Source organism: Anoplopoma fimbria, chromosome 8 (genome assembly GCF_027596085.1).
Source record: "Anoplopoma fimbria isolate UVic2021 breed Golden Eagle Sablefish chromosome 8, Afim_UVic_2022, whole genome shotgun sequence".
NCBI lineage: Eukaryota > Metazoa > Chordata > Actinopteri > Perciformes > Anoplopomatidae > Anoplopoma > Anoplopoma fimbria.
In genome coordinates this window covers 23,993,314-24,017,014 of record NC_072456.1, presented here as the reverse complement: position 1 = coordinate 24,017,014, position 23,701 = coordinate 23,993,314, and the positions used below count along the sequence as shown (strand labels likewise).

Below are 23,701 nucleotides of genomic sequence, written 5' to 3'. Positions count from 1 at the left end.
ATGTTACAGATAATAATAATAATAATAATAATAATAATAATAATAATAATAAAATAATTATCACTCTTTGTCTCAGTATAGTTACAGTTAATTACTAGTATTGCTGCACAGATAATAATAATAATAATATTTATCTTTTTTTTAAATAATTATCACTCTTTGTCTCAGTATGGTTACAATTATAAAATAATACTAGTATTGCTGCACAGATAATAATAATAATAATAATAATAATAATAATTAATAAAATAATTATCACTCTTTGTCTCAGTATGGTTACAATTATAAAATAATACTAGTATTGCTGCACAGATAATAATAATAATAATAATAATAATAATAATAATAATAATAATAATAATAATAATAATAATTAATCACTCTTTGTCTCAGTATGGTTACAATTATAAAATAATTACTAGTATTGCTGCACAGATAATAATAATATATATATATTATTTTAAATAATTATCACTCTTTGTCTCAGTAATACAATTAATTACTAGTATTGCTGCACAATAATAATAATAATAATAATAATAATAATAATTATCACTTTTTTCAAAAATTATAATTATCTAGTATTGTATTGCTGCACAGATAATAATAATAATAATATAATAATATAATAATAATTTTAATAATAATAATTATCACTCTTTGTCTCAGTATGTTTACAATTATAAAATAATACTAGTATTGCTGCACAGATAATAATAATAATAATAATAATAATAATAATAATAATAATAATAATAATAATAATAATAATAATAATAATATAATAATAATTATCACTCTTTGTCTTAATATGTTTACAATTATAAAATAATTACTAGTATTGCTGCATAGATAATAAAAAATGTTTTATTATATTTTACAAAACGTAGTTATTCGTCAAGCTCCTCCCACTCAGCGTTGACGTCATCAGCGTGCGTCCATCTTCGAAAACGTGCGTCGCGTTGTCCCTGAGGAGCGAAGCGGATACACTGACAACAACACTAATAAACTTTAAATAAAAAAAATCTACAGCAGGGGAAACATTTGAGACGATATGGATGATGAAGAGGAAACATACAGGCTGTGGAAGATTCGTAAAACCATCATGCAGGTACGTTATTTATTAGGGTTTTTATTAGCCTGCTTACTTAGCATTTAGCATTCAGCTCTTTGATTTTGAATATTGGGGTTTTTTGTTGATTTTGCCGTCAGTGTAAGGTGGTTTGTGGCGTGTTTATTGACTATGATGGTGTTTCTTGCTGTTCATGTTGTCAGCAGATGGTCCTGAGTAAGATCCACTTGCTTTGCAGCACCATCTAGTTGAGTCTTTCTGGAAGAACTAACAGACTATTATTAAATGTGAGAAAAGCTGTGAAATCTACCCTTTTTTTGTTTTTGCATTTTCACAATTAGAATAAGGGTTTCACTAATCCAAAACGGTGTATTGAAAAGTCTCTGGCTTCTCTGAGATAATGTAGTCCAGGTGTTGTGGTTTTTTGATCTGGACCTGGTCCAAAGTGGTCTAGATGTGACAGAAACAGTGAAATCTCCCCCCATTTTTTAATTTTAACCAATATAAAGAGAAATATGAAAGTGGGTTACAGACAGGAAATAATGTAACACTCTAAATTGCCTTCTATTTGCTATTAGAGGTGGTTTACATGCTGGGGGTGAAGAACGTCCTGACAGCTATAGTGTGTTCCAGTTAGATTTTTTTAAAACACTATGGTTTGTTTTTCTTTACTCTCACTGACTTCACTGTCTCACCCTCAGCTGTGCCATGACCGGGGCTACCTGGTGACACAGGACGAGTTGGACCAGACCCTGGATGAGTTCAAGAGTCAGTTTGGAGACAAGCCCAGCGAGGGTCGCCCCAGACGCACAGACCTCACCGTGCTGGTGGCGCACAACGACGACCCCACCGACCAGATGTTTGTTTTCTTTCCTGGTAGGTTGATACCTATTATTACATTCAGGCTGGCTAGCAGTCCTTTATGAAAAGATTATGCACAAATTGCCCTTGGGACTAAAAATGAAGACGTTGTATATTATTGGACAGTGAGAGAAAAGGCATTGAGCCTTGAATTTATGCCTGTAATACATGCTACTTCATGCTATTATTGTCAATAATATATATGATTTTTCTTTCCATAATTTTTTTAGAGGAGCCCAAAGTGGGAATCAAGACGATCAAGATGTACTGTCAGAGGATGCAGGAGGAAAACATCACGCGAGCCATCATTGTTGTTCAGATGGGCATGACACCGTCAGCCAAACAGGTAAACACCTGCACTGAAGCTACACCGACACAAACATGTTTATGAAAAGGATGAAGCATGTGATTTCTAAACATCTCTAGTAATCATGCAGCGACTATCTTGACGTTGTTTCTTTCTTTCTTTCTTGCTCTCTTGGTGACCATATTTAATGAAATGTCCCCTCACAGTCTCTAGTTGACATGGCACCCAAATACATACTGGAACAGTTTCTACAACAGGAGCTGCTCATTAACATCACAGAGCACGAGGTAAACAGCGATCCCATTGACACTATCGATAGATTGAGAATTACATATTTGTTTTTGATGCATTGTTTTGTCTTTCAGCTTGTTCCAGAGCACATCGTTATGTCAAAAGAGGAAGTGGTTGAACTTCTGGCAAGATAGTATCCTTACACACACTGAACTATTTGGAGTTATTGATCAATGTTTAGGAATGCAGGAAATACACTTGGTTATCTTTGGAGTACGTACTATTTGTAATTAAGTATAAAATAGCAGTTTATTTACCTAAAGGCCTCAATCAAGCTGTACTAAGTGTCTTTGTGAGACTCATCTCTTCTTGAAAATGTATTTGTTATGCTACTTAACATCTTTACCTCAGTAAATTAAAGGAGAGTCAGTTGCCGAGGATCCAGGCTGGGGACCCCGTAGCTCGCTACTTTGGCTTGAAAAGAGGACAGGTAACTCATCGAGAAAATGTTGTTCTAATAAAGATAATGCATTATGTTCTCATTATCTGGTGGCTGCATGGGGCTTAGTATTTGATCTTGGGTTGGTACTCTGATAAATTGCCCCTCTGTTAAGGAGTGTGATCACTCAAACAGATTTTTAGAACCATTATATGTTACAAGACAATGTTTTAAAGGATAATTCCAGTTCATTACCATGTAGGTCTTATTCAGGACATTGCTGTAACAATGTTGTGTTTTTAAAATATCAGTAATTATCTTGAAATTATAGGAAAGGTGGCCAAAACAAAAAACACGCATTTGTAATAAACAAGAATTACTTTATTTTTTTTACCACTTATGGGATTCATTTGCATGTCGCATATGATAGCAGCTGGAATTTAAATTAAGCTCTGCCCAAATGCAAATACAACAAGCATGCAACTTGTGTTCCCAGTTATTCCAGCCCCGTCTAAAATTCAGCTATTTTTCTACAACTTTTCCAGGTGGTAAAGATCATCAGACCCAGTGAAACAGCTGGGAGGTATATCACATACAGACTGGTGCAGTGACAGACGGGTAAGTGTGTTACGCACAAAGCTTTTCACACTGATAAACTTCAGCCTGGGATGTTAAGTGCATTGTTCCTCCAGCTGTAGTTTTTGTTTTATACATTTTTTGTAACTATCTTTTGTTGAGCATTAAAGGGAGAATTAGCCAACTCTTATGTGGACGTCCTATTATGTCGATGGTAATTGTAGTCGCATCAGCAGTGCCCACATGTAAATGGATGCATTGCACGCAAGTCGTCACAGTCACGTCAAATGATGGCTCTGGACTGCTTTCTCTTTGCAGCTGCGTACTCAGCTTTCTTGGTCAAATGTATGAAGCAAATATACCATCAGCACTGATGGGACATCCACATAAAAGGCGGCAAATTTTCCCTTTAACATATAAAGAGTCCACGTAGGTTTTTTCATCTTTCTTGCTTACTAAAAATCTCAATAAACCTAACAGGAAAGTCACAGATGTCATGACAACTTATCTTATCAACCATAATGTGAGTAGCTGCTTTTCCTAAAACATATGTTTTATTTTACAGATACTCTTATTCATCAAAATTTTGGAGCAGCAGTGAAACTGACGATGTTACATCTTTCATCATTCCTCCATGGATTATCCTTCTGCTTTTGTTCAAATTGTAGTTTTTCTTTGTTATTAATGATTTTGTAAAATAAACTATTCAAAATGTAATCAAATATTGTTTTCTCAAGATGATTCAATTCAAATAATCTCACTCTTTGTACACATCAAAATCTAGAAGTTCTTTTTCTGTCCAGAAGAACAAATCTTACAGTTTCATTTAAGCCCTGGCGCTCACACATGAACGGTTCTCTGACACACTTTCATTTTTCAGTACAACAGAAATGGATTTTCTGTCTTTTTTTTCTACCATTTCCATTTAAGAGAATGAAAAATCTTTGTGCACAACAATCGCTCAGGACATAACACATCTATTCTGCAAGCAACCCCAATATAATATGATATAATAAAAATTGGAAAATGAGTTTTCCTGACAGACAAACAATACAGACAAAAATATAATTAGAGCAAAATCTTAGTGCATTATATTATGAAAGCAATGCCACACATTAATCTACTAAAAGATCCATTTTAGGGATCCTTTCTATTTCTCTCCAGAGAACCAAATGAATGCTAGCTTGGTATTCCTCCCAGGAGGTTTGCACGCCATTTTCATCAGGTCTGCTCTGTCCGCCATGCGGGTTTATGAACAGACCGTCACTGGTTCTGGGTTGGAACCAAACTATGTCCACTGGTGCTCGGAGAGGCAGAGAAAAGAGCGAATAGGAGAGAAGATCAGTGAGTGAGGCGTCAGTCATCCATGAGGCGTTTACAGGTATAGGGGAAGATCCTTCTCCACCGCCTGGAACGAAAGCAAGAGCAGAAGTTGACTGAGTTGTTGAGTTCTATTAACACCTTAGAGACATAATTATACACATATATTATGTTAAGTTATAGTAACACACAAATCTTGCCCTGTTTTTATGAATTATGGACTATATAGAACAAAAAAACTTGTTTTGTGGTCTACGTACTGAAACGTTGTGACTGAATATACCTATATGCAAGTGAAGAAGACAGTGTGCGGGAGTTTTTTTGTTCTATATTGTCTACCTTAGGTATTCTTCTACGCACCTGTCATCCTACTGGTGTGCGAAACCTTTGCTCTTTTTATGAATTATGGACTAGAAATAGTAAGTCAGTTTATATGAAAAGTAAATTAATGTTAAATCCAAAATCCTTTCCCATTCTTGCCCTTTTGTGCATTCATTCAACTTATGCATCATGTACACAATGTTATATCTGGACAGTTTTACATTCAAAGAAAAAACAGAAAAGATTTGTACAAACACAGAAAGCATTTGTGCAAAAAACAAAAAAGCTCTTCCCAGTGTCACCAGGTCTCTGAAAGGCAAATAATTAAACAGCCACATAGGAAAGATTTGAAAATAAAATAAAAAGATACAAACAGATTGCTACAGTCAAGATCTATACATTATATATCCGTGACAAAGTACTTACCCTTGGGTCAACCAGGGGTCCGTATCTCTTTACCACCTGACCCTCTCTGTTGATCAGAAACTAGAGAGAAAGAGAAAAAAAGAGACAACTCAAACACAGTGAACACGAAGTTCATTAATAAAGAATTCATTTCTTCTTGACTTTTAGAATTAAACACTTTTTTTTTTTAAAAGCCTTTACAGGCTTCCTCCAATAAGTATTCTGTGACCTCATATTAGTAAACACACAGTAGAGATAAGGAAAGAACACAGGAATATAATTATTTTTCAGCGCTAACGATGATCATGTCTAAATATTTAACAAATAACAGATACAAATTATTTACCTTGGTGAAATTCCACTTGATGCTTCTGCAAATCACATGTTGGAGTAAACATCAATTTAGAGGAAGTGGCTCTAAGCATGATGTCATTATAGTTTCAATAAACCTGTTATAACATCAACACTTACTTTCCCAGTAAGCCTCTCCCGTTGGGCTGCTCTTTCAGCCACTTCCACAGAGGATGAGTGGTATCCCCGTTCACATCAATCTTACTGAACATGTCAAACTGGACGTTGTAGGAACTGGCCATCTCCTTGATCTGAGTTTCCAATTCGTATTGAATTGAATTCTTCAAAATAAAACAAGTTGTGAGAATTAATAGAACTGATCAGCATTATTCAAGTTCTGCACGCTGGTTAAGTCTCCTGATAAAACAATGCTGATAAAACAAAGGAGGGCTAAAAGGAATACTTCACCCCAAAAACTACCATTTGTATATCAATTAATCAATGCGTGTTACTTTAAATTCTTGAAGAAAAGTTTGTTATTGTCTCATGCCTCCGCGATAAACGAAGAATAAAAAAACTGAGAAAAGTCTTGATAGATTTAAGTAAATGGGGTCTGAGTTTAACTACAGCAAAACTATTTCATATATCACTTATATACTTATATTTACTTATAATTGAACTTAAACTTATATCAATCCTACAATGTATAAGTGATCAGTAGAGTGAAAAAGTAAAAATGATCGTTAAGTAGAAAAAAATTAAGTTATAAATGAAATAATGAGGATAATAAAAACGTTGGCTAGTATGATGGAGTATATACACATTTACTGTATATTTAAACTTTCATACTTTTCATACCTAATGATATATACTTTTCTCATTTTTTTGGATTCTCTGCTCATAGTGGAGTTGTGCAAGAAAAATAAACTTTAACTCAAGAATTCAAGGTAACACGGGGGGAGTAATTGATATACAAATGATAATTTGGGGCTGAAGTACATCTTTAATTTATTACAATATGATCTTGCTTTCTTTTTTGGACCCATCATCCGTAAATATTACGGTAAGAAAATGTATTGTTTATAAAATCTTCCATCTTTATTGGTAAAAAATACTATAATGTAAAACATTTTTTGAAATAAACATCTCTAATAATAATTCACAGTGATATGACACTTTTCAGATCACACACTTGAATTGGCTGATGTTACTTTGTGATTTAATACAATGTGTTACATACCTGGTTCCCAAACTGGTTAGAAGGGAAGCCAAGGATGTGTAAACCTCTCTCAGCGTACCTGGCGTGCATGTCAGCCAACTGAGAGTAGTTTATTGGGGTTTTAAATCATCATTTAGAGCAAACGTTGGTGATGATGACGACATCCCTCCTGAAAACACAAAGACACACATATATATCTATGTTATATATATGTTTAAGCAATGGTTGGCTTACTTAATGGGATACTGAAACAAATTTAGGGTGGCAATATGTAATTGTGATACTCTATATATATCATTATTATATTAAAATGTTAATGTTGTGTTTAAATTGAAATTAATTTTTTTTTGATAGATTTACCTGTATTTTTCTAGGGAAACGAAGTTGCCATCAATATCTATCGCTGAGAAGTCATAAATAGACGTGGCCGTCTGCCAGTCCTCTGTCGGAGCAGACTGTAAGGAAAAAAAAAAACTTGAGTGATGGGAGCTTAATTTCAAACTGCACTTTTATCCTGCTGCATGAATAATAGAGAACAAGACATTTATGTTCCAGCAGATATAAGTATTTCCCCTGATAATGTATATTTAAAAAGAGTAATAAGAGTTATGTGTGCAACTCATTTAATAATGTATACAAATATCATGAATACATAACAATAAATTAAAATAAAAAGAAAGAACCCATTTAATTTAATTCAGTTCAACAAAATCTGACTTTGTACAAACGTAAGTTCCAGTGCTGCAACATAAAACCATCAGTCTTACTCTAATTTTTTCTTACCATAGCCTTGTAGCGTATATAAACTACCTTAGAAAATAAAATATTGCACTCATAAAAACTTTGGGGCACCACCTCCTTACGATTGCTTAAGGTTTAGAGGTACCATCTGGTACGATGGGGGAGTCTCTGAGGAAGTGTATTCGAAAACTCTTCTGTAGTGATGGCATACCAGAGTTGGGGGGGCGGGGTATTGGAGTCTCTACATCAGTGGAGAGGAAGTCTCCAGTGTTAGATCCACCAAGCTACTCCACAGCCTGCAGCAGAACACCCTAGGCCAAAGTTCTATGATCGACTTTGTAGTTGTGTCATCAGACCTGTGGCCGTATTTCTTGGACACTCGGGTGAAGAGAGGATCAGAGCTGTCAACTGATCACCAACTGGTGGCGAGTTAGATCAGGTGACGGGGGAGGCTACCAGACAGACCTGGTAAACCCAAGTGTGTTGTGAGGGTGAACTGGGAACGTCTGGCTGAGGACCCTGTCCGCAGATCTTCAACTCCCACCTCCGGAATAAATTCTCGTGCATCCCGGGGGAGGCTGGGGACATGGAATCCAAGTGGGCCATGTTCAGATCCTCCATTGTGGAAGCTGCTGCTAGGAGTTGTGGCCGAAAGGTGATCGGTGCCTGCCGTGGCGGCAACCTGAGATCCTGAATCAGCAGACAGTTACCGGTTGACCAGAAGGGCTGCAGATGCGGCAGTTAAGGCAAAAACCCAGTTCTGGCAAACCGTGAGGCGACTCAGAAAGGGGAAGCAGGGATCGTCTCCGGCTGTGTTTGGCAGGGGCGGCGAACTGCAGACGCGGACTGGGGACAGTGTCGAGCGGTGGAAAGAACACTTTGTGGAACTCTTGAACCTAACCAACGCGTCCTCAGTGGAAGAGGCAGAGTCTGAAGACTCAGGGGAACACTCGTCCATATGCCTGGCAGAGGTCATAGAGATAGTCAAAAAGATCTTCAGTGGCAAGGCGCCAGGAGTGGATGAGATTCGACCGGAGATACTAAAGGCTCTGGACACTGTTGAGCTGTCTTGGCTGACATGTGTCTTTCAGTGTCGCTTGGAAGTCAGGTACAGTGCCTGTGGAGTGGCAGACCGGGGTGGTGGTTCCCATTTTTAAAAAGGGGGACCGGAAAGTGTGCTCCAATTATAGGGGTATAACACTGCTCAGCCTCCCCGGGAAAGTTTACTCCAGGGTGCTGGAAAGGAGGCTCCGGCCGATTGTCGAACCTCGGATTCAGGAGGAGCAATGCGGATTCCGTCCTGGACATGGAACAGTGGACCAGCTCTTTACCCTTGCAGGTCTGTTGGAGGGGGCATGGGAGTTTGCTCATCCAGTCTACATGTGTTTTGTGGACTTGGAGAAGGCCTACGACCGTGTCCCTCGGGGAGTCCTGTGGGGGGTACTGCGCGAATATGGGGTACCTGGTTCGTTACTACGAGCCATTCGGTCCTTGTATGACCAAAGTGAGAGCTGTGTCCGGATACTCGGCACAAAGTCGAGCTTGTTCCCAGTGCGTGTTGGCCTCTGCCAGGGCTGCCCATTGTCACCAATCCTGTTTGCGATTTTCATGGACAGGATTTCAAGGCGCAGTCGGGGGGAGGAGAGTTTCCGGTTTGGGGACCTCAGAATTGCATTCCTGCTTTTTGCGGATGATGTGGTTCTGTTGGCTCCTTCAGAACGTGACCTTCAACCCTCTGGGTTGTGAGGGAGTCACTGCCCCAAGCGAGGGAGTTCAAGTATCTCGGGGTCTTATTCACTAGTGAGGGTAAAATGGAATGGGAGATGGACGACGGTTCAGTGCAGCGTCAGCAGTGCTGCGGAAGTTGTACCGGACCGTTGTGGTAAAGAAGGAGCTGAGCCGTAAGCCAGTGTTGCTGGGGAGAAGGACGTCTGGAGGACCCTCCTCAGTTTGCTGCCCCCGCAACCTTGTGCCGGATAAGCGGAAGACGATGGAATGATGGATGGATGGATACATTTAAGGAAAGTCATTTGCCGAGGATCCAGGCTGGGTTGCTCGCTACTTTGGCTTGAAAAGAGGACAGGTAACTCATCGAGAAAACACTTGTTCTAATACTGATAATGCATTATATTGTCATTATTACACGGCTGCATAGTGCTTAGTCTTTGATATTGGGTTGGTACTCTGATAAATTGTCTTTTTGTTAAGGAGTGTGATCACTCAAACTGATTTTTAGTACCATGTACCAAACAATGATTTAAAGGATAATTCCAGTTCATTACCATGTGGGTCTTATTCAGGACTTTGCTGTAAAAATGTTGTGTTTCCAGATTTTAAATGTTAGAAATGGTGTCCAAAGCAACCCCCAAAAACTTGTTTGTAATAAACAGGATTATTCTTTTAATACAAATGAGTTATTTGCATGTAACATGTGATAGCAGCTGAAATTTAAATGTACGTCTACCCAAATTCAAATACAAGAAGCATGCAACTTGTGTTTCCAGTTATTCCAGCCCCGTTTATCCCCCTGCAACTTTTCCAGGTGGTAAAGATCATCAGACCCAGTGAAACAGCTGGGAGGTTTATCACATACAGACTGGTGCAGTGACAGAGATGTAAGTGTGTTACGCAAAAATTTGAAGATTGTTCTGAAAGGTTGAGACAGTCACACTGATAAACTTCAGCCTGCAATATTAAGCACATTGATACTCCTGTTGCTAGGAGGTTTGTCAGTTCGGGGCTGCAGTAAAACCATGAAGAGGACCCCCTCCATATGTAAATATAAACGGCTCTTCTACGGTAATTAAAACGATTCAATTTCAGGTGATAATACAGTAAAGAAAACCAATTTCTGCCAATATGTCGCTGTACTACTAATACTAAAGACTAGAGCTGTAACGCAGCACAGAACTCTCTCTACATCACGTTTGAATGGTTTTGGAAGCCTACCTTCTTCTTCCTTTTAAAGGCCATGCTGTAGCTGCTGTAGACGAGGCTTTGAGAACTGGTTATTGTGCCTCACATGTCACAGCTTATAACCTCCACCCACTGCAGTAAATGCCTCCTCTAGTGCCCTCCCCAATACCAGGGAAGTCAACACATCCCTCCTCAGTGTTAGAAACTACCCTCATTTGGGTATTTTTGTTCCTGCTCATCTTTAGTTCACTGTTCCCCATTTTACCTGTCAAATATATATACAAAATTTTTTTTTAGATCATAAGCTGTATGTCAAAACATGCAAATCATTAGGGAAAAGCTGTATTCCAATGAATCTTGACTGTAGATCAAAACCTTGAATGAGGTAATGGATGATGTTTAAGTTTATAATTCTTTCCCCCCTTTTGCCTTTTCAGAGGAACAGGAGGTACACCAGGTTTTGGTCATGCTCATAAATTATTGGCATCTTCTCAGTAAGAGAAGGATTATCTTACTGAGTCCTCTTCTGTAAAAATATTTGTATTCAAAACATATTGACCCTTGGGCACCACTCAGGACTTTTTTTTATATTTAACTTTAATTTTGGCTGTGTTAATGGCATATGACACATTTTTTCCCCAAAGAAATATTGATCCCACAGGCAATACAGCAAAAACAATCATTCATTCCTTTATAACAGGCTTTCAGGGTTTCCACTAGGGGCATCGCAATCAAAATCAATGTTGTTGCTAGTCATTGACATATCCCAGACTCTTTTCAATAAACAGTGGAGTTATGTAAACAAACTGGTGTTTAAAGGGTTAAAATTCTGTAAATGAATAAATAATTGGTGTTATGAATATATTCTGTATCTCTTTTCTTTTTCTATTTTATAAAGAAAACTATTGTGCACAGGTGTTGTTAATTAATGTTTTGTTACAAAAACTAAACAGTGCATCTGGCCTTTGTGTCCAAGTGTATGTTATAATTCTAATGCTACTGTGATGTTCATATTAAATAAACTAAAGTAAACGAGTTATGATTAGGACTTATGTTGGTTAAAAAATGAACTCTGTGAAAATAAAAAAAATGTATAGCAGTTTTAGTAAGGTGCCATTTTGGTTTTTCTTTTAATCTGATGCTGCACAAAAAATAAAAATGCATAAAAACTAATGCTGTTTCATCAAAATCAATGTTGTTGCTTATTATTGACATATCCCAGACTGTGAATAAAACATTGTATTTAGCATGCATTAAAAATAATTTAATCTTTTTTCATAACAGCGGCATTATGTAAACTAACTGGCATTTAAAGAGTTAAGAATTCTGAAAATGAATGAATATTCTAAGTAATGATCAGGGCGAAATTTATATTCAATAACATTAATATATGACAGAAATGGATTTTCTGTCTTTTTTTCCCCTACCTTTTCCATTTAACAGAATGAAATATCTTTGTGCACAACAATCGCTCAGGACATAACACATCTATTCTGCAAGCAACCCCAATATAATATGATATAATAAAAATTGGAAAATGAGTTTTCCTGACAGACAAACAATACAGACAAAAATATAATTAGAGCAAAATCTTAGTGCATTATATTATGAAATTAATCTACTAAAAGATCCATTTTAGGGATCCTTTCTATTTCTCTCCAGAGAACCAAATGAATGCTAGCTTGGTATTCCTCCCAGGAGGTTTGCACGCCATTTTCATCAGGTCTGCTCTGTCCGCCATGCGGGTTTATGAACAGACCGTCACTGGTTCTGGGTTGGAACCAAACTATGTCCACTGGTGCTCGGAGAGGCAGAGAAAAGAGCGAATAGGAGAGAAGATCAGTGAGTGAGGCGTCAGTCATCCATGAGGCGTTTACAGGTATAGGGGAAGATCCTTCTCCACCGCCTGGAACGAAAGCAAGAGCAGAAGTTGACTGAGTTGTATTAACACCTTAGAGACATAATTATACACATATATTATGTGAAGTTACATTTACACACAAATCTTGCCCTGTTTTTATGAATTATGGACTAAAAATAGTAAGAATCAGTTTATATGAAAGGTCAATTAATGTTAAATCCATGTACACAATGTTATATCTGGACAGTTTTACATTCAAAGGTTTGTACAAAAACAGAAAAGATTTGTACAAAAACAGAAAAGATTTGTACAAAAACAGAAAAGATTTGTACAAACACAGAAAGCATTTGTGCAAAAAACAAAAAAGCTCTTCCCAGTGTCACCAGGTCTCTGAAAGGCAAATAATTAAACAGCCACATAGGAAAGATTTGAAAAAAAAAAAAAAGATACAAACAGATCTATACATTATATATCCGTGACAAAGTACTTACCCTTGGGTCAACCAGGGGTCCGTATCTCTTTACCACCTGACCCTCTCTGTTGATCAGAAACTAGAGAGAAAGAGAAAAAAAGAGACAACTCAAACACAGTGAACACGAAGTTCATTAACAAAGAATTCATTTCACACTTTTTTTTTAAAAGCCTTTACAGGCTTCCTCCAATAAGTATTCTGTGACCTAATATTAGTAAACACACTATAGAGATAAGGAAAGAACACAGGAATATGATTATTTTTCAGCGCTAACGATGATCATGTCTAAATATTTAACAAATAACAGATACAAATTATTTACCTTGGTGAAATTCCACTTGATGCTTCTGCAAATCACATGTTGGAGTAAAGATCAATTTAGAGGAAGTGGCTCTAAGCATGATGTCATTATAGTTTCAATAAACCTGTTATAACATCAACACTTACTTTCCCAGTAAGCCTCTCCCGTTGGGCTGCTCTTTCAGCCACTTCCACAGAGGATGAGCGGTATCCCCGTTCACATCAATCTTACTGAACATGTCAAACTGGACGTTGTAGGAACTGGCAAACTTCTTAATCTGAGTTTCATTGCCGGGCTCCTTCAAAATAAAACAAATTGTGAGATATAATAGAACTGATCAGCATTATTCAGTTCATTTGTATATCAATGAATCAACGCGTTACTTTAAATTCTTAAAGAAAAGTTTGTTATTGTCTCATACCTCCGCGATAAACGAAAAGAATAAAAAAAACTGAGAAAAGTCTTCATTCTCTGTTCATCGTGGAGTCGTGCAAGAAAAATAAACTTTAACTCAAGAATTCAAGGTAACACGGGGGGAGTAAATATATATTACGGTAAGAAAATGTATTGTTTATAAAATCTTCCATCTTTATTGGTAAAAAATACTATAATGTAAACATTTTTTTTTAAATAAACATCTCTAATAATAATTCACAGTGATATGGCACTTTTCAGATCACACACACTTGAGTTAAATTGCCTGATGTTAAATTGTGCTTTAATAAAATGTGTTACATACCTCGTTCCCAAACTGGTTAGAAGGGAAGGCAAGGATGTGTAAACCTCTCTCAGCGTACCTGGCGTGCATGTCAGCAAACTGAGAGTAGTGTACTCTGGTTTTACCTCATTTAGAGGCAACGTTGGTGATGATGACGACATCCCTCCTGAAGACACAAAGACACACATATATATCATGTTTTAGTAATAGTGAGCAATGTAATGGGATGCTGAAGCAAATTTAGGGAGACAACATGTCATTATGATACTCTATCATTATTATATAACAATGTTATGTTTATATTCATATCTTTGTGTAGTTTTCTATTTTGATGCTTTGACAACATTGTTTTTTTTCTTAAACTTTCAGGCCAATAAAGTCACATAAATATTTGAAATTGACAAAAAAAATATTTACCTGTATTTTTCTAGGGAGACCAAGTTGCCATCAATATCTGTCGCTGAGAAGTTATAAATAGACGTGGCCGTCTGCCAGTCCTCTGTCAGAACTAACTGCAAGGAGAAAAAATGTATTGAGTGATGGGAGCTTAATTTCAAAATGCACTTTTATCCTGCTTCATGAATAATAGATAACAAGATACATATGTTCTAGCAGATATAAGTATTTCCCCTGATAATGTATATTTAAAAAGAGTAATAAGAGTTATGTGTGCAAGTCATTTGATAATATATACATCCATCCATCCATCCATTTCCTTCCGCTTATCCGGGGCCGGGTCGCGGGGGCAGCAAGCTAAGGAGGGTCCTCCAGACGTCCTTCTCCCCAGCAACACTTTCCAGCTCCTCCTGGGGAACCCCGAGGCGTTCCCAGGCCAGACGAGATATATAATCTCTCCAGCGTGTTCTGGGTCTACCCCGGGGCCTCTTACCAGTTGGACGTGCCTGGAGGCGTCCCGGAGGCATCCTGATCAGATGCCCGAGCCACCTCAGCTGGCCCCTTTCGACGCGAAGGAGCAGTGGCTCTACTCCGAGCTCCCTCCGGATGTCTGAGCTCCTCACCCTATCTCTAAGGCTGAGCCCAGCCACCCGACGAAGGAAGCTCATTTCGGCCGCTTGTATTCGCGATCTCATTCTTTCGGTCACTACCCAAAGCTCATGACCATAGGTGAGGGTTGGAACGTAGATGGACTGGTAAATCGAGAGCTTTGCCTTACGGCTCAGCTCCTTCTTCACCAAAACGGTCCGGTACAACGCCCGCATCACTGCTGACGCTGCACCGAACCACCTGTCCATCTCCCGCTCCATTTTACCCTCACTCGTGAATAAGATCCCGGGATTCTTGAACTCCCTTGCTTGGGGCAGTGACTCACTCCCAACCCAGAGGGTGCAATCCACCGTTTTCCGGAAGAGAACCATGGCCTCAGACTTGGAGGTACTGACTCTCATCCCGACCGCTTCACACTCGGCTGTGAACCGCCCCAGTACGTGCTGAAGGTCACGTTCTGAAGAAGCCAACAGAACCACATCATCTGCAAAAAGCAGGGATGTGATTCTGAGGTCCCCAAACCGGAAACTCTCCTCCCCCGGCTGCGCCTTGAAATCCTGTCCATGAAAATCACAAACAAGATTGGTGACAATGGGCAGCCCTGGCAGAGGCCAACACGCACTGGGAACAAGCTCGACTTTGTGCCGAGTATCCGGACACAGCTCTCACTTTGGTCATACAAGGACCGAACGGCTCGTAGTAACGAACCAGGTACCCCATATTCCCGCAGTACCCCCCACAGGACTCCCAGAGGGACATGGTCGAAGGCCTTGTCCAAGTCCACAAAACACATGTAGACTAGATGAGCAAACTCCCATGCACCCTCCAACAGACCTGCAAGGGTAAAGAGTTGGTCCGCTGTTCCACGTCCAGGACGGAATCCGCATTGCTCCTCCTGAATCCGAGGTTCGACAATCGGACGGAGCCTCCTTTCCAGCACCCTGGAGTAAACTTTCCCGGGAGGCTGAGCAGTGTGATACCCCTATAATTGGAGCACACTCTCCGGTCCCCCTTTTGAAAATGGGAACCACCACCCCGGTCTGCCACTCCACAGGCACTGTACCCGACTTCCACGCGACAGTGAAGAGACGTGTCAACCAAGACAGCCCAACAATGTCCAGAGCCTTTAGCATCTCATCAGCAATCTCATCCACTCCCGGCGCTTTGCCGCTGAAGAGCTTTTTAACTACCTCAACGACCTCCGCCAGGCATATGGACGAGTCTTCCCCTGAGTCTTCAGACTCTGCCTCTTCCACAGAGGACGTGTTGGTCGGGTTCAGGAGTTCCTCAAAGTGTTCTTTCCACCGCTCGACAATATCCCCAGTCCGGGTCTGCAGTTCTCCCACCCTGCTGAGCACAGCCTGAGAAAAGCCCTGTTTCCCCTTTCTGAGTCGTCTCACGGTTTGCCAGAACTTCCTTGAGGCCATTCGAAAGTCCTTCTCCATGGCCTCGCCGAACTCCTCCCACACCCGGGTTTTTGCCTCAGCAACCGCCGCAGCTGCAGCCCTTCTGGCCAACCGGTACCTGCCTGCTGATTCAGGAGACCCCTCGGCCAACCAAGCCCGAAAGGCCTCCTTCTTCAGCTTGACGGCCTCCTTCACCAGGTTCTCGGATTGCCGCCACGACAGGCACCGATCACCTTCCGACCACAACTCCTAGCAGCAGCTTCCACAATGGAGGATTTGAACATGGCCCACTCGGATTCCATGTCCCCAGCCTCCCCCCGGGATGCACGAGAAATTATTCCGGAGGTGGGAGTTGAAGACCTTGCGGACAGGATCCTCAGCCAGACGTTCCCAGTTCACCCTCACTACACGTTTGGGTTTACCAGGTCTGTCCGGCAGCCTCCCCCGCCACCTGATCCAACTCACCACCAGGTGGTGATCAGTTGACAGCTCTGCTCCTCTCTTCACCCGAGTGTCCAAGACATACGGCTGCAGGTCTGATGACACAACTACAAAGTCGATCATAGACCTTTGGCCTAGGGTGTTCTGGTACCAAGTACACTTATGAACCTCCCTATGCTCAAACATGGTGTTTGTTATGAACAGTCCATGACTAGCACAGAAGTCCAACAACAAAGCACCACTCGGGTTCAGATCGGGCAGGCCGTTCCTCCCAATCACACCCCTCCAGGTTTCTCCATCGTTACCCACGTGAGCGTTGAAGTCTCCCAGAAGAACTATGGAGTCCCCAGTCGGCGCCCTTTCCAGAACACCACCCAAGGACTCCAAGAAGGCCGCGTACTCTGAACTGCCGTTTGGTGCATAGGCACAAACGACAGTCAGAGACTTTCCCCTGCGATTCCCAGTCGCAGAGAGGCGACCCTCTCGTTCTCCGGGGAGAACTCCAGAACAGCGGCGCTCAGCCGGGGGCTTGTGAGTATCCCCACACCCGCCCGGCGCCTCTCACCCTGGGCAACTCCGGAAAAGGAAAAAGTCCAGCCCCTCTCCAGGAGTTTGGTTCCAGAACCGGTGCTATGCGTGGAGGTGAGCCCAACTATATCTAGTTGGTAGCGTTCCACCTCCCGCACCAGCTCCGGTTCCTTCCCCGCCAGAGAGGTGACATTCCACGTCCCTAGAGCTAGTCCGTGATGCCGGGGGTCAGCACGCCCAGGTTCCCGCCCCAGCCTGCCTCCCAGCTCACATTGCACTCGACCCCAATGCCTATCCCTGCGGGTGGTGGGCCCACAGGGTGGCGGCACGATGTAGCTTTTTCGGGCTGGGCCCGGCCGGGCCCCATTCGGCCACCAGACGCTCGCCGGCGAGCTCCCCTACCGGGTCTGGCTCCAGGAGGGTGCCCCGGTTTCCCTATTCCGGGCGAGGTGCCACAACCTCGCATTGTCCGATTCATTGGGGTTTTGTGAATCGCTCTTAGTCTGACCCCTCTCCCGAGACCACTTTGCCTTGGGAGACCCTACCAGGAGCTATTGCCCCAGACAACACAGCTCTCAGGATCACTGGGGCACACAAACCCCTCCACCACGATAAGGTGGCGATTCATTGAAGGAGTAATATATACAAATATCATAAATACATCAAAATAATTGAAAATAAAAACAAAGAACAAGCGGGGTCGGCAACGGGAAATCAGTCCGGGGAATAACGCTGGAAGGTACGCATAACGCGGAGAACGATCTGGCAGTGAGTGTGTGTGTGTGTGTGTGTGTGTGTGACTGGGGTTTAAATACTAAGTGAGCAGGTGAGAGGGATGGTGCTGATGAGGTGGGCGTGGCAGACAGGTGCGCTGCATGAGGCTGATCAGGTGAGTGAGGGAGAGTGAGGGGGGGGCTGGGCTGAGAGCTGAGAGAAATAGACAGAGTGCAGGAAGAGTGAACAGGTGTGACTGTGACAGCACCATATAACTCAAATAAATTCAATAATTTGGTAACAAACTTACCAGTCCCAATATCTCAGGCGTAAGTACCGAGTTCATTGATCTATAGTTCCCACTTTGAAATAATATGACAGACAAAGACTTGGCGATAAATGGGTAATTTATTTCTAATACGATTAAATGAATGGATAACAAGATTATTAATTAAACAAGAATACAAATGATGAATGAATTAGTTTCAAATAACACAGGCAAATGATTTCAGACAGTGAAGGGAAGATTGTGATTTCCTTTATAATCCTAATGCTACTCTACCCGATAAATCTAAATGATTATTATTATTATTCAGAGCATTATATCCGACTCCAACCCTGGATCATATTAGAAGATGTCAGTTTCCTGGAACTGGAAAGCGGCTCACGGTTTATCCGCGGCAGCAGGCTCTTGGTCCGGTGCGTTGTTTGGGGCCGGGTATTGCCCTGAATAATATTATAACTGAAACTACTCGTTGATATACTTAAACTAATCCCGTTCGACCTAAACAATAATAATTAAAGTTGATATCTCACGAGGTCAACAGACGTACACTAAAACAAAATAAGGCTTGCTTAAAATGAATAACTATAAGATGCTCACACAGGATAGGGGTCATATCTGGGGTGCGATCACTTCTCCGCAACTATTCCAGGTTTCTTTCTCTTAATGTTGGCGTGCTCTTGCTTAGTAAATTAATTAATCTAACATCTTAAACAAATAAATCACATACTTTCCTTCACTATGGATCATGAATATAAACTTTACACATTAATTAATCTAACATCTTAAACAAATAAATCACATACTTTCCTTCACTATGGATCATGAATATAAACTTTACACATTAATTAATCTAACATCTTAAACAAATAAATCACATATTTTCCTTCACTATGGATCATGAATATAAACTTTACACAGGTATCAACTTGTATGTATACAAAAATGGATATTTTAGTTACATATAGTTAGTACACTGGATTTAACAAAGATAATATGGAGACAGAAATGTGCATCTGTCATGTGACTTACTAGCGTGTAAACATTTTATAACTATTGCTAATATTTACTGTTCCTCTCTACCTGTTGCACAAAACGCTCCGGTCCTTTAGAAAAAGATATGTCTTATCACCAATGGTCGCTAGATGGCACTGTGGTCACACGGTGTGACAGGTCTTTAAAGGGCATGAAACATATTTAGCTCAGTTCTCCTCTCACAGATTCAGGACAAAGATGTACTTTCCTGAAATCAACCGTGGAATAACTTGAGTGGGGTTATTGAACACTCTGAAGACTTATACAGTGTTATTCCGACATACAGAGGATAATTGTAAGACACTTAGTTTCTGTTTGTGACCAAGTATTTATGACTTGACCTGTGAAGTCATGTTGACCTATTCCTAGATAAGGGAGGTGGGGAAGAGAGAAAGGTTAGGCATTGGTTCAGACTTCCGGGTGCTAACTTTGAGATCTTCCTCTCAGGGCTGTGGTCTGTCAGATTTGTCACCTTTATTGCTTAAGGTTTAGAGGTACCATAAGATAAGATAAGATAAGATAAGATAAGATAAGATAATCCTTTATTAGTCCCGCAGCGGGGAAATTTGCAGACTTACAACAGCGTAGCGTAAAGTGCACACAAGAGACATAGTAGAAGAAGACAAGCTAAAAATAAAAAATAAGAAATAAAAATAAAATAAAACAAGTATTATAAATAAGCAATAAAAAGAAACAGTTGAAAAAACAACAATAACTGAAATATTATATTTACAGACAGAGAAAAAAACAACTATTTTAACTATTTTTTTAACTTTTTTAACTATTATTGCACAGTGTAATGTGTAATGTATTGCACAGGTTTTTATTGTCATGTTATTATTGTCATGTGGTCATGTGGTCTGCTGGGAGCAGAGTTGGTTGTGCAGCCTGACAGCAGCAGGAAGGAAGGACCTGCGGTACCTCTCCTTCACACACCGGGGGTGAAGCAGCCGGTGGCTGAAGGAGCTGCACAGAGCTGCCAGGGTGTCCTGCATGGGGTGGGAGGTGTTGTTCATCAGGGATGACAGCTTGGCCATCACCCTCCTGTCTCCCACCACCTCCACCGTATCCAATGGACACCCCAGCACACTGCTGGCCTTCCTGACAAGCTTGTTCAGTCTCTTCTTGTCTGCTGCTGAGATGCTGCTGCTCCAGCAGACCACTGCATAAAAGATGGCTGATGCCACCACAGAGTTGAAAAAGGTCTTCAGGAGTGCTCCCTGCACTCCAAAAGACCTCAGTCTCCTCAGCAGATACAGTCTGCTCTGACCCTTTTTGTAAAGTGCGTTAGTGTGATTAGTCCAGTCCAGTTTATTGTTCAAGTGAACACCCAGGTACTTATAAGATTGCACAATCTCAATGTCCTGTCCCTGGAGGTTCACTGGTTCCGGAGGACAGTGTTTTCCCCGGCGGAAGTCCACCACCAGCTTTTTGGTTTTACCAGAGTTGATCTGGAGGCGGTTCCGCCGGCACCATCCCATGAAGTCCTGGTTCAGTTCTCTGTATTCCCTCTCATCGCCTGCGGAGATGAGGCCGACGATTGCAGAGTCGTCATCGTACCATCTGGTACGATGAGGGAGTCTCTGAGGAAGTGTATTCGAAAACTCTTCTGTAGTGATGGCATACCAGAGTTGGGGGGGCGGGGAATTGGAATGTCTCTACGTCAGTGGAGAGGAAGTCTCCAGTGTTAGATCCACCAAGCTACTCCACAAGCACTACAGCCTGCAGCAGAACACCCTAGGCCAAAGTTCTATGATCGACTTTGTAGTTTTGTCATCAGACCTGTGGCCGTATTTCTTGGACACTCGGGTGAAGAGAGGAGCAGAGCTGTCAAATTATTACCACCTGGTGGCGAGATGGATCAGGTGACGGGGGAGGCTGCCAGACAGACCTGGTAAACCCAAGCGTGTTGTGAGGGTGAACTGGGAACGTCTGGCTGAGGACCCTGTCCGCGAGATCTTCAACTCCCACCTCCGGAATAAATTCTCGTGCATCCCGGGGGAGGCTGGGGACATGGAATCCAAGTGGGCCATGTTCAGATCCTCCATTGTGGAAGCTGCTGCTAGGAGTTGTGGCCGAAAGGTGATCGGTGCCTGCCGTGGCGGCAACCTGAGATCCTGAATCAGCAGACAGGTACCGGTTGACCAGAAGGGCTGCAGATGCGGCAGTTGTTAAGGCAAAAACCAAGTTCTGGCAAACCGTGAGGCGACTCAGAAAGGGGAAGCAGGGATCGTCTCCGGTCTGTTGGAGGGGGCATGGGAGTTTGCTCATCCAATCTACATGGGTTTTAGGACTTGGAGAAGGCCTATGACCGTGTCCCTCGGGGAGTCCTGTGGGGGGTACTGTGGGAATATGGGGTACCTGGTTTGTTGCTACGAGCCATTCAGTCCTTGTATGACCAAAGTGAGAGCTGTGTCCGGATACTCGGCACAAAGTCGAGCTTGTTCCCAGTGCGTGCTGGCCTCTGCCAGGGCTGCCCATTGTCACCAATCCTGTTTGTGATTTTCATGGACAGGATTTCAAGGCGCAGTCGGGGGGGAGGAGAGTTTCCGGTTTGGGGACCTCAGAATTGCATTCCTGCTTTTTGCGGATGATGTGGTTCTGTTGGCTCCTTCAGAACGTGACCTTCAACCCTCTGGGTTGTGAGGGAGTCACTGCCCCAAGCGAGGGAGTTCAAGTATCTCGGGGTCTTATTCACTAGTGAGGGTAAAATGGAACGGGAGATGGACGACGGTTCGGTGCAGCGTCAGCAGTGCTGCGGAAGTTGTACCGGACCGTTGAGGTGAAGAAGGAGCTGAGCCGTAAGCCAGTGTTGCTGGGGAGAAGGACGTCTGGAGGACCCTCCTCAGTTTGCTGCCCCCGCAACCTTGCGCCAGATAAGCGGAATACGATGGAATGATGGATGGATGGATAAATTTAAGGAAGGTCATTTGCCGAGGATCCAGGCTGGGTTGCTCGCTACTTTGGCTTGAGAAGAGGACAGGTAACTCATCGAGAAAACACTTGTTCTAATACTGATAATGCATTATATTGTCATTATTACACGGCTGCATAGTGCTTAGTCTTTGATATTGGGTTGGTACTCTGATAAATTGCCTTTTTGTTAAGGAGTGTGATCGCTCAAACTGATTTTTAGTACCATGTACCAAACAATGATTTAAAGGATAATTCCAGTTCATTACCATGTGGGTCTTATTCAGGACTTTGCTGTAACAATGTTGTGTTTCCAGATTTTTCATTCCTGGATTTTAAATGTTAGAAATGGTGTACAAAGCAACCCCCCAAAACTTGTTTGTAATAAACAGGATTATTTATTATATTTAATACAAATGAGTTATTTGCATGTAACATGTGATAGCAGCTGAAATTTAAATGTACGTCTACCCAAATTCTAATACAAGAACTCAGCCTGCAATATTAAGCACATTGATACTCCTGTTGCTAGGAGGTTTGTCAGTTCGGGGCTGCAGTAAAACCATGAAGAGGACCCCCTCCATATGTAAATATAAACGGCTCTTCTACGGTAATTAAAACGATTCAATTTCAGGTGATAATACAGTAAAGAAAACCAATTTCTGCCAATATGTCGCTGTACTACTAATACTAAAGACTAGAGCTGTAACGCAGCACAGAACTCTCTCTACATCACGTTTGAATGGTTTTGGAAGCCTACCTTCTTCTTCCTTTTAAAGGCCATGCTGTAGCTGCTGTAGACGAGGCTTTGAGAACTGGTTATTGTGCCTCACATGTCACAGCTTATAACCTCCACCCACTGCAGTAAATGCCTCCTCTAGTGCCCTCCCCAATACCAGGGAAGTGACCTCATCCATCTTTAGTTTAACTACCCTCATTTGGGTATATTTGTTCACTGTTCCCCATTTTACCTGTAAAAGACAGAAAGACGATAGTTAAAACAAAATTGGAGATGGAATAACAAAACTATAACCACTTTAAAATAAAATGTTTATTAAAATAGACCAAACATCCATAACATGGCATTACAGGCAACATTTATAAGAGACTGCTAAATTCATTTTTTAAAATATTTAGTGCTGAAATAAAACCAGCAGCACTTTAATTTGCTTTGAAATTCTGCACATTAAAATCTGACTTACTGCCCAACTTTCCTCAAGCTTGCAAGAGCAACGAGTAAAACACTTAAAAAAGTATTTTTGCAGTAGTATGCATTTAATCATTTGAGTCAAAACCTCTCAAAATGACAGCAGTAAGCGTTGCAG

At 41.2% G+C, this 23,701-nt stretch overlaps 2 protein-coding genes and 1 pseudogene across 2 annotated transcripts; 1 reads left to right on the top strand and 2 right to left on the bottom strand.

Moving 5' to 3' along the window:
• Window positions 1-931: 931 nt before the first annotated feature.
• Window positions 932-4,202, top strand: polr2eb (RNA polymerase II, I and III subunit E, b). The gene is made up of 8 exons (XM_054603274.1): window positions 932-1,111; window positions 1,774-1,948; window positions 2,164-2,279; window positions 2,447-2,527; window positions 2,606-2,664; window positions 2,883-2,961; window positions 3,456-3,528; window positions 4,052-4,202. The coding sequence occupies exons 1-7, from the start codon at window positions 1,055-1,057 to the stop codon at window positions 3,519-3,521; spliced, it is 633 nt and encodes a 210-aa protein (XP_054459249.1). The 5' UTR covers window positions 932-1,054; the 3' UTR covers window positions 3,522-3,528; window positions 4,052-4,202.
• A 659-nt stretch (window positions 4,203-4,861) lies between these two features.
• LOC129094762 (phospholipid hydroperoxide glutathione peroxidase-like) lies at window positions 4,862-10,831 on the bottom strand. Its single transcript, XM_054603023.1, is given in 7 exon segments — window positions 4,862-4,894; window positions 5,554-5,613; window positions 5,879-5,903; window positions 6,004-6,164; window positions 7,064-7,211; window positions 7,403-7,497; window positions 10,733-10,831. Coding segments are annotated over 7 exon segments (546 nt in total). The 5' UTR covers window positions 10,757-10,831.
• A 1,741-nt stretch (window positions 10,832-12,572) lies between these two features.
• Window positions 12,573-15,849, bottom strand: LOC129094761 (phospholipid hydroperoxide glutathione peroxidase-like; annotated as a pseudogene).
• Between the last annotated feature and the right edge of the window lie 7,852 nt (window positions 15,850-23,701).

Excerpts from the sequence above, each read along its gene's own strand:
- polr2eb (XM_054603274.1), top strand. The coding sequence starts at position 1,055 with ATGGATGATGAAGAGGAAACATACAGGCTGTGGAAGATTCGTAAAACC. Across the intron at positions 1,112-1,773 it reads TTCGTAAAACCATCATGCAG|CTGTGCCATGACCGGGGCTA; the intron begins GTACGTTATTTA and ends TCTCACCCTCAG. Across the intron at positions 2,280-2,446 it reads TGACACCGTCAGCCAAACAG|TCTCTAGTTGACATGGCACC; the intron begins GTAAACACCTGC and ends GTCCCCTCACAG.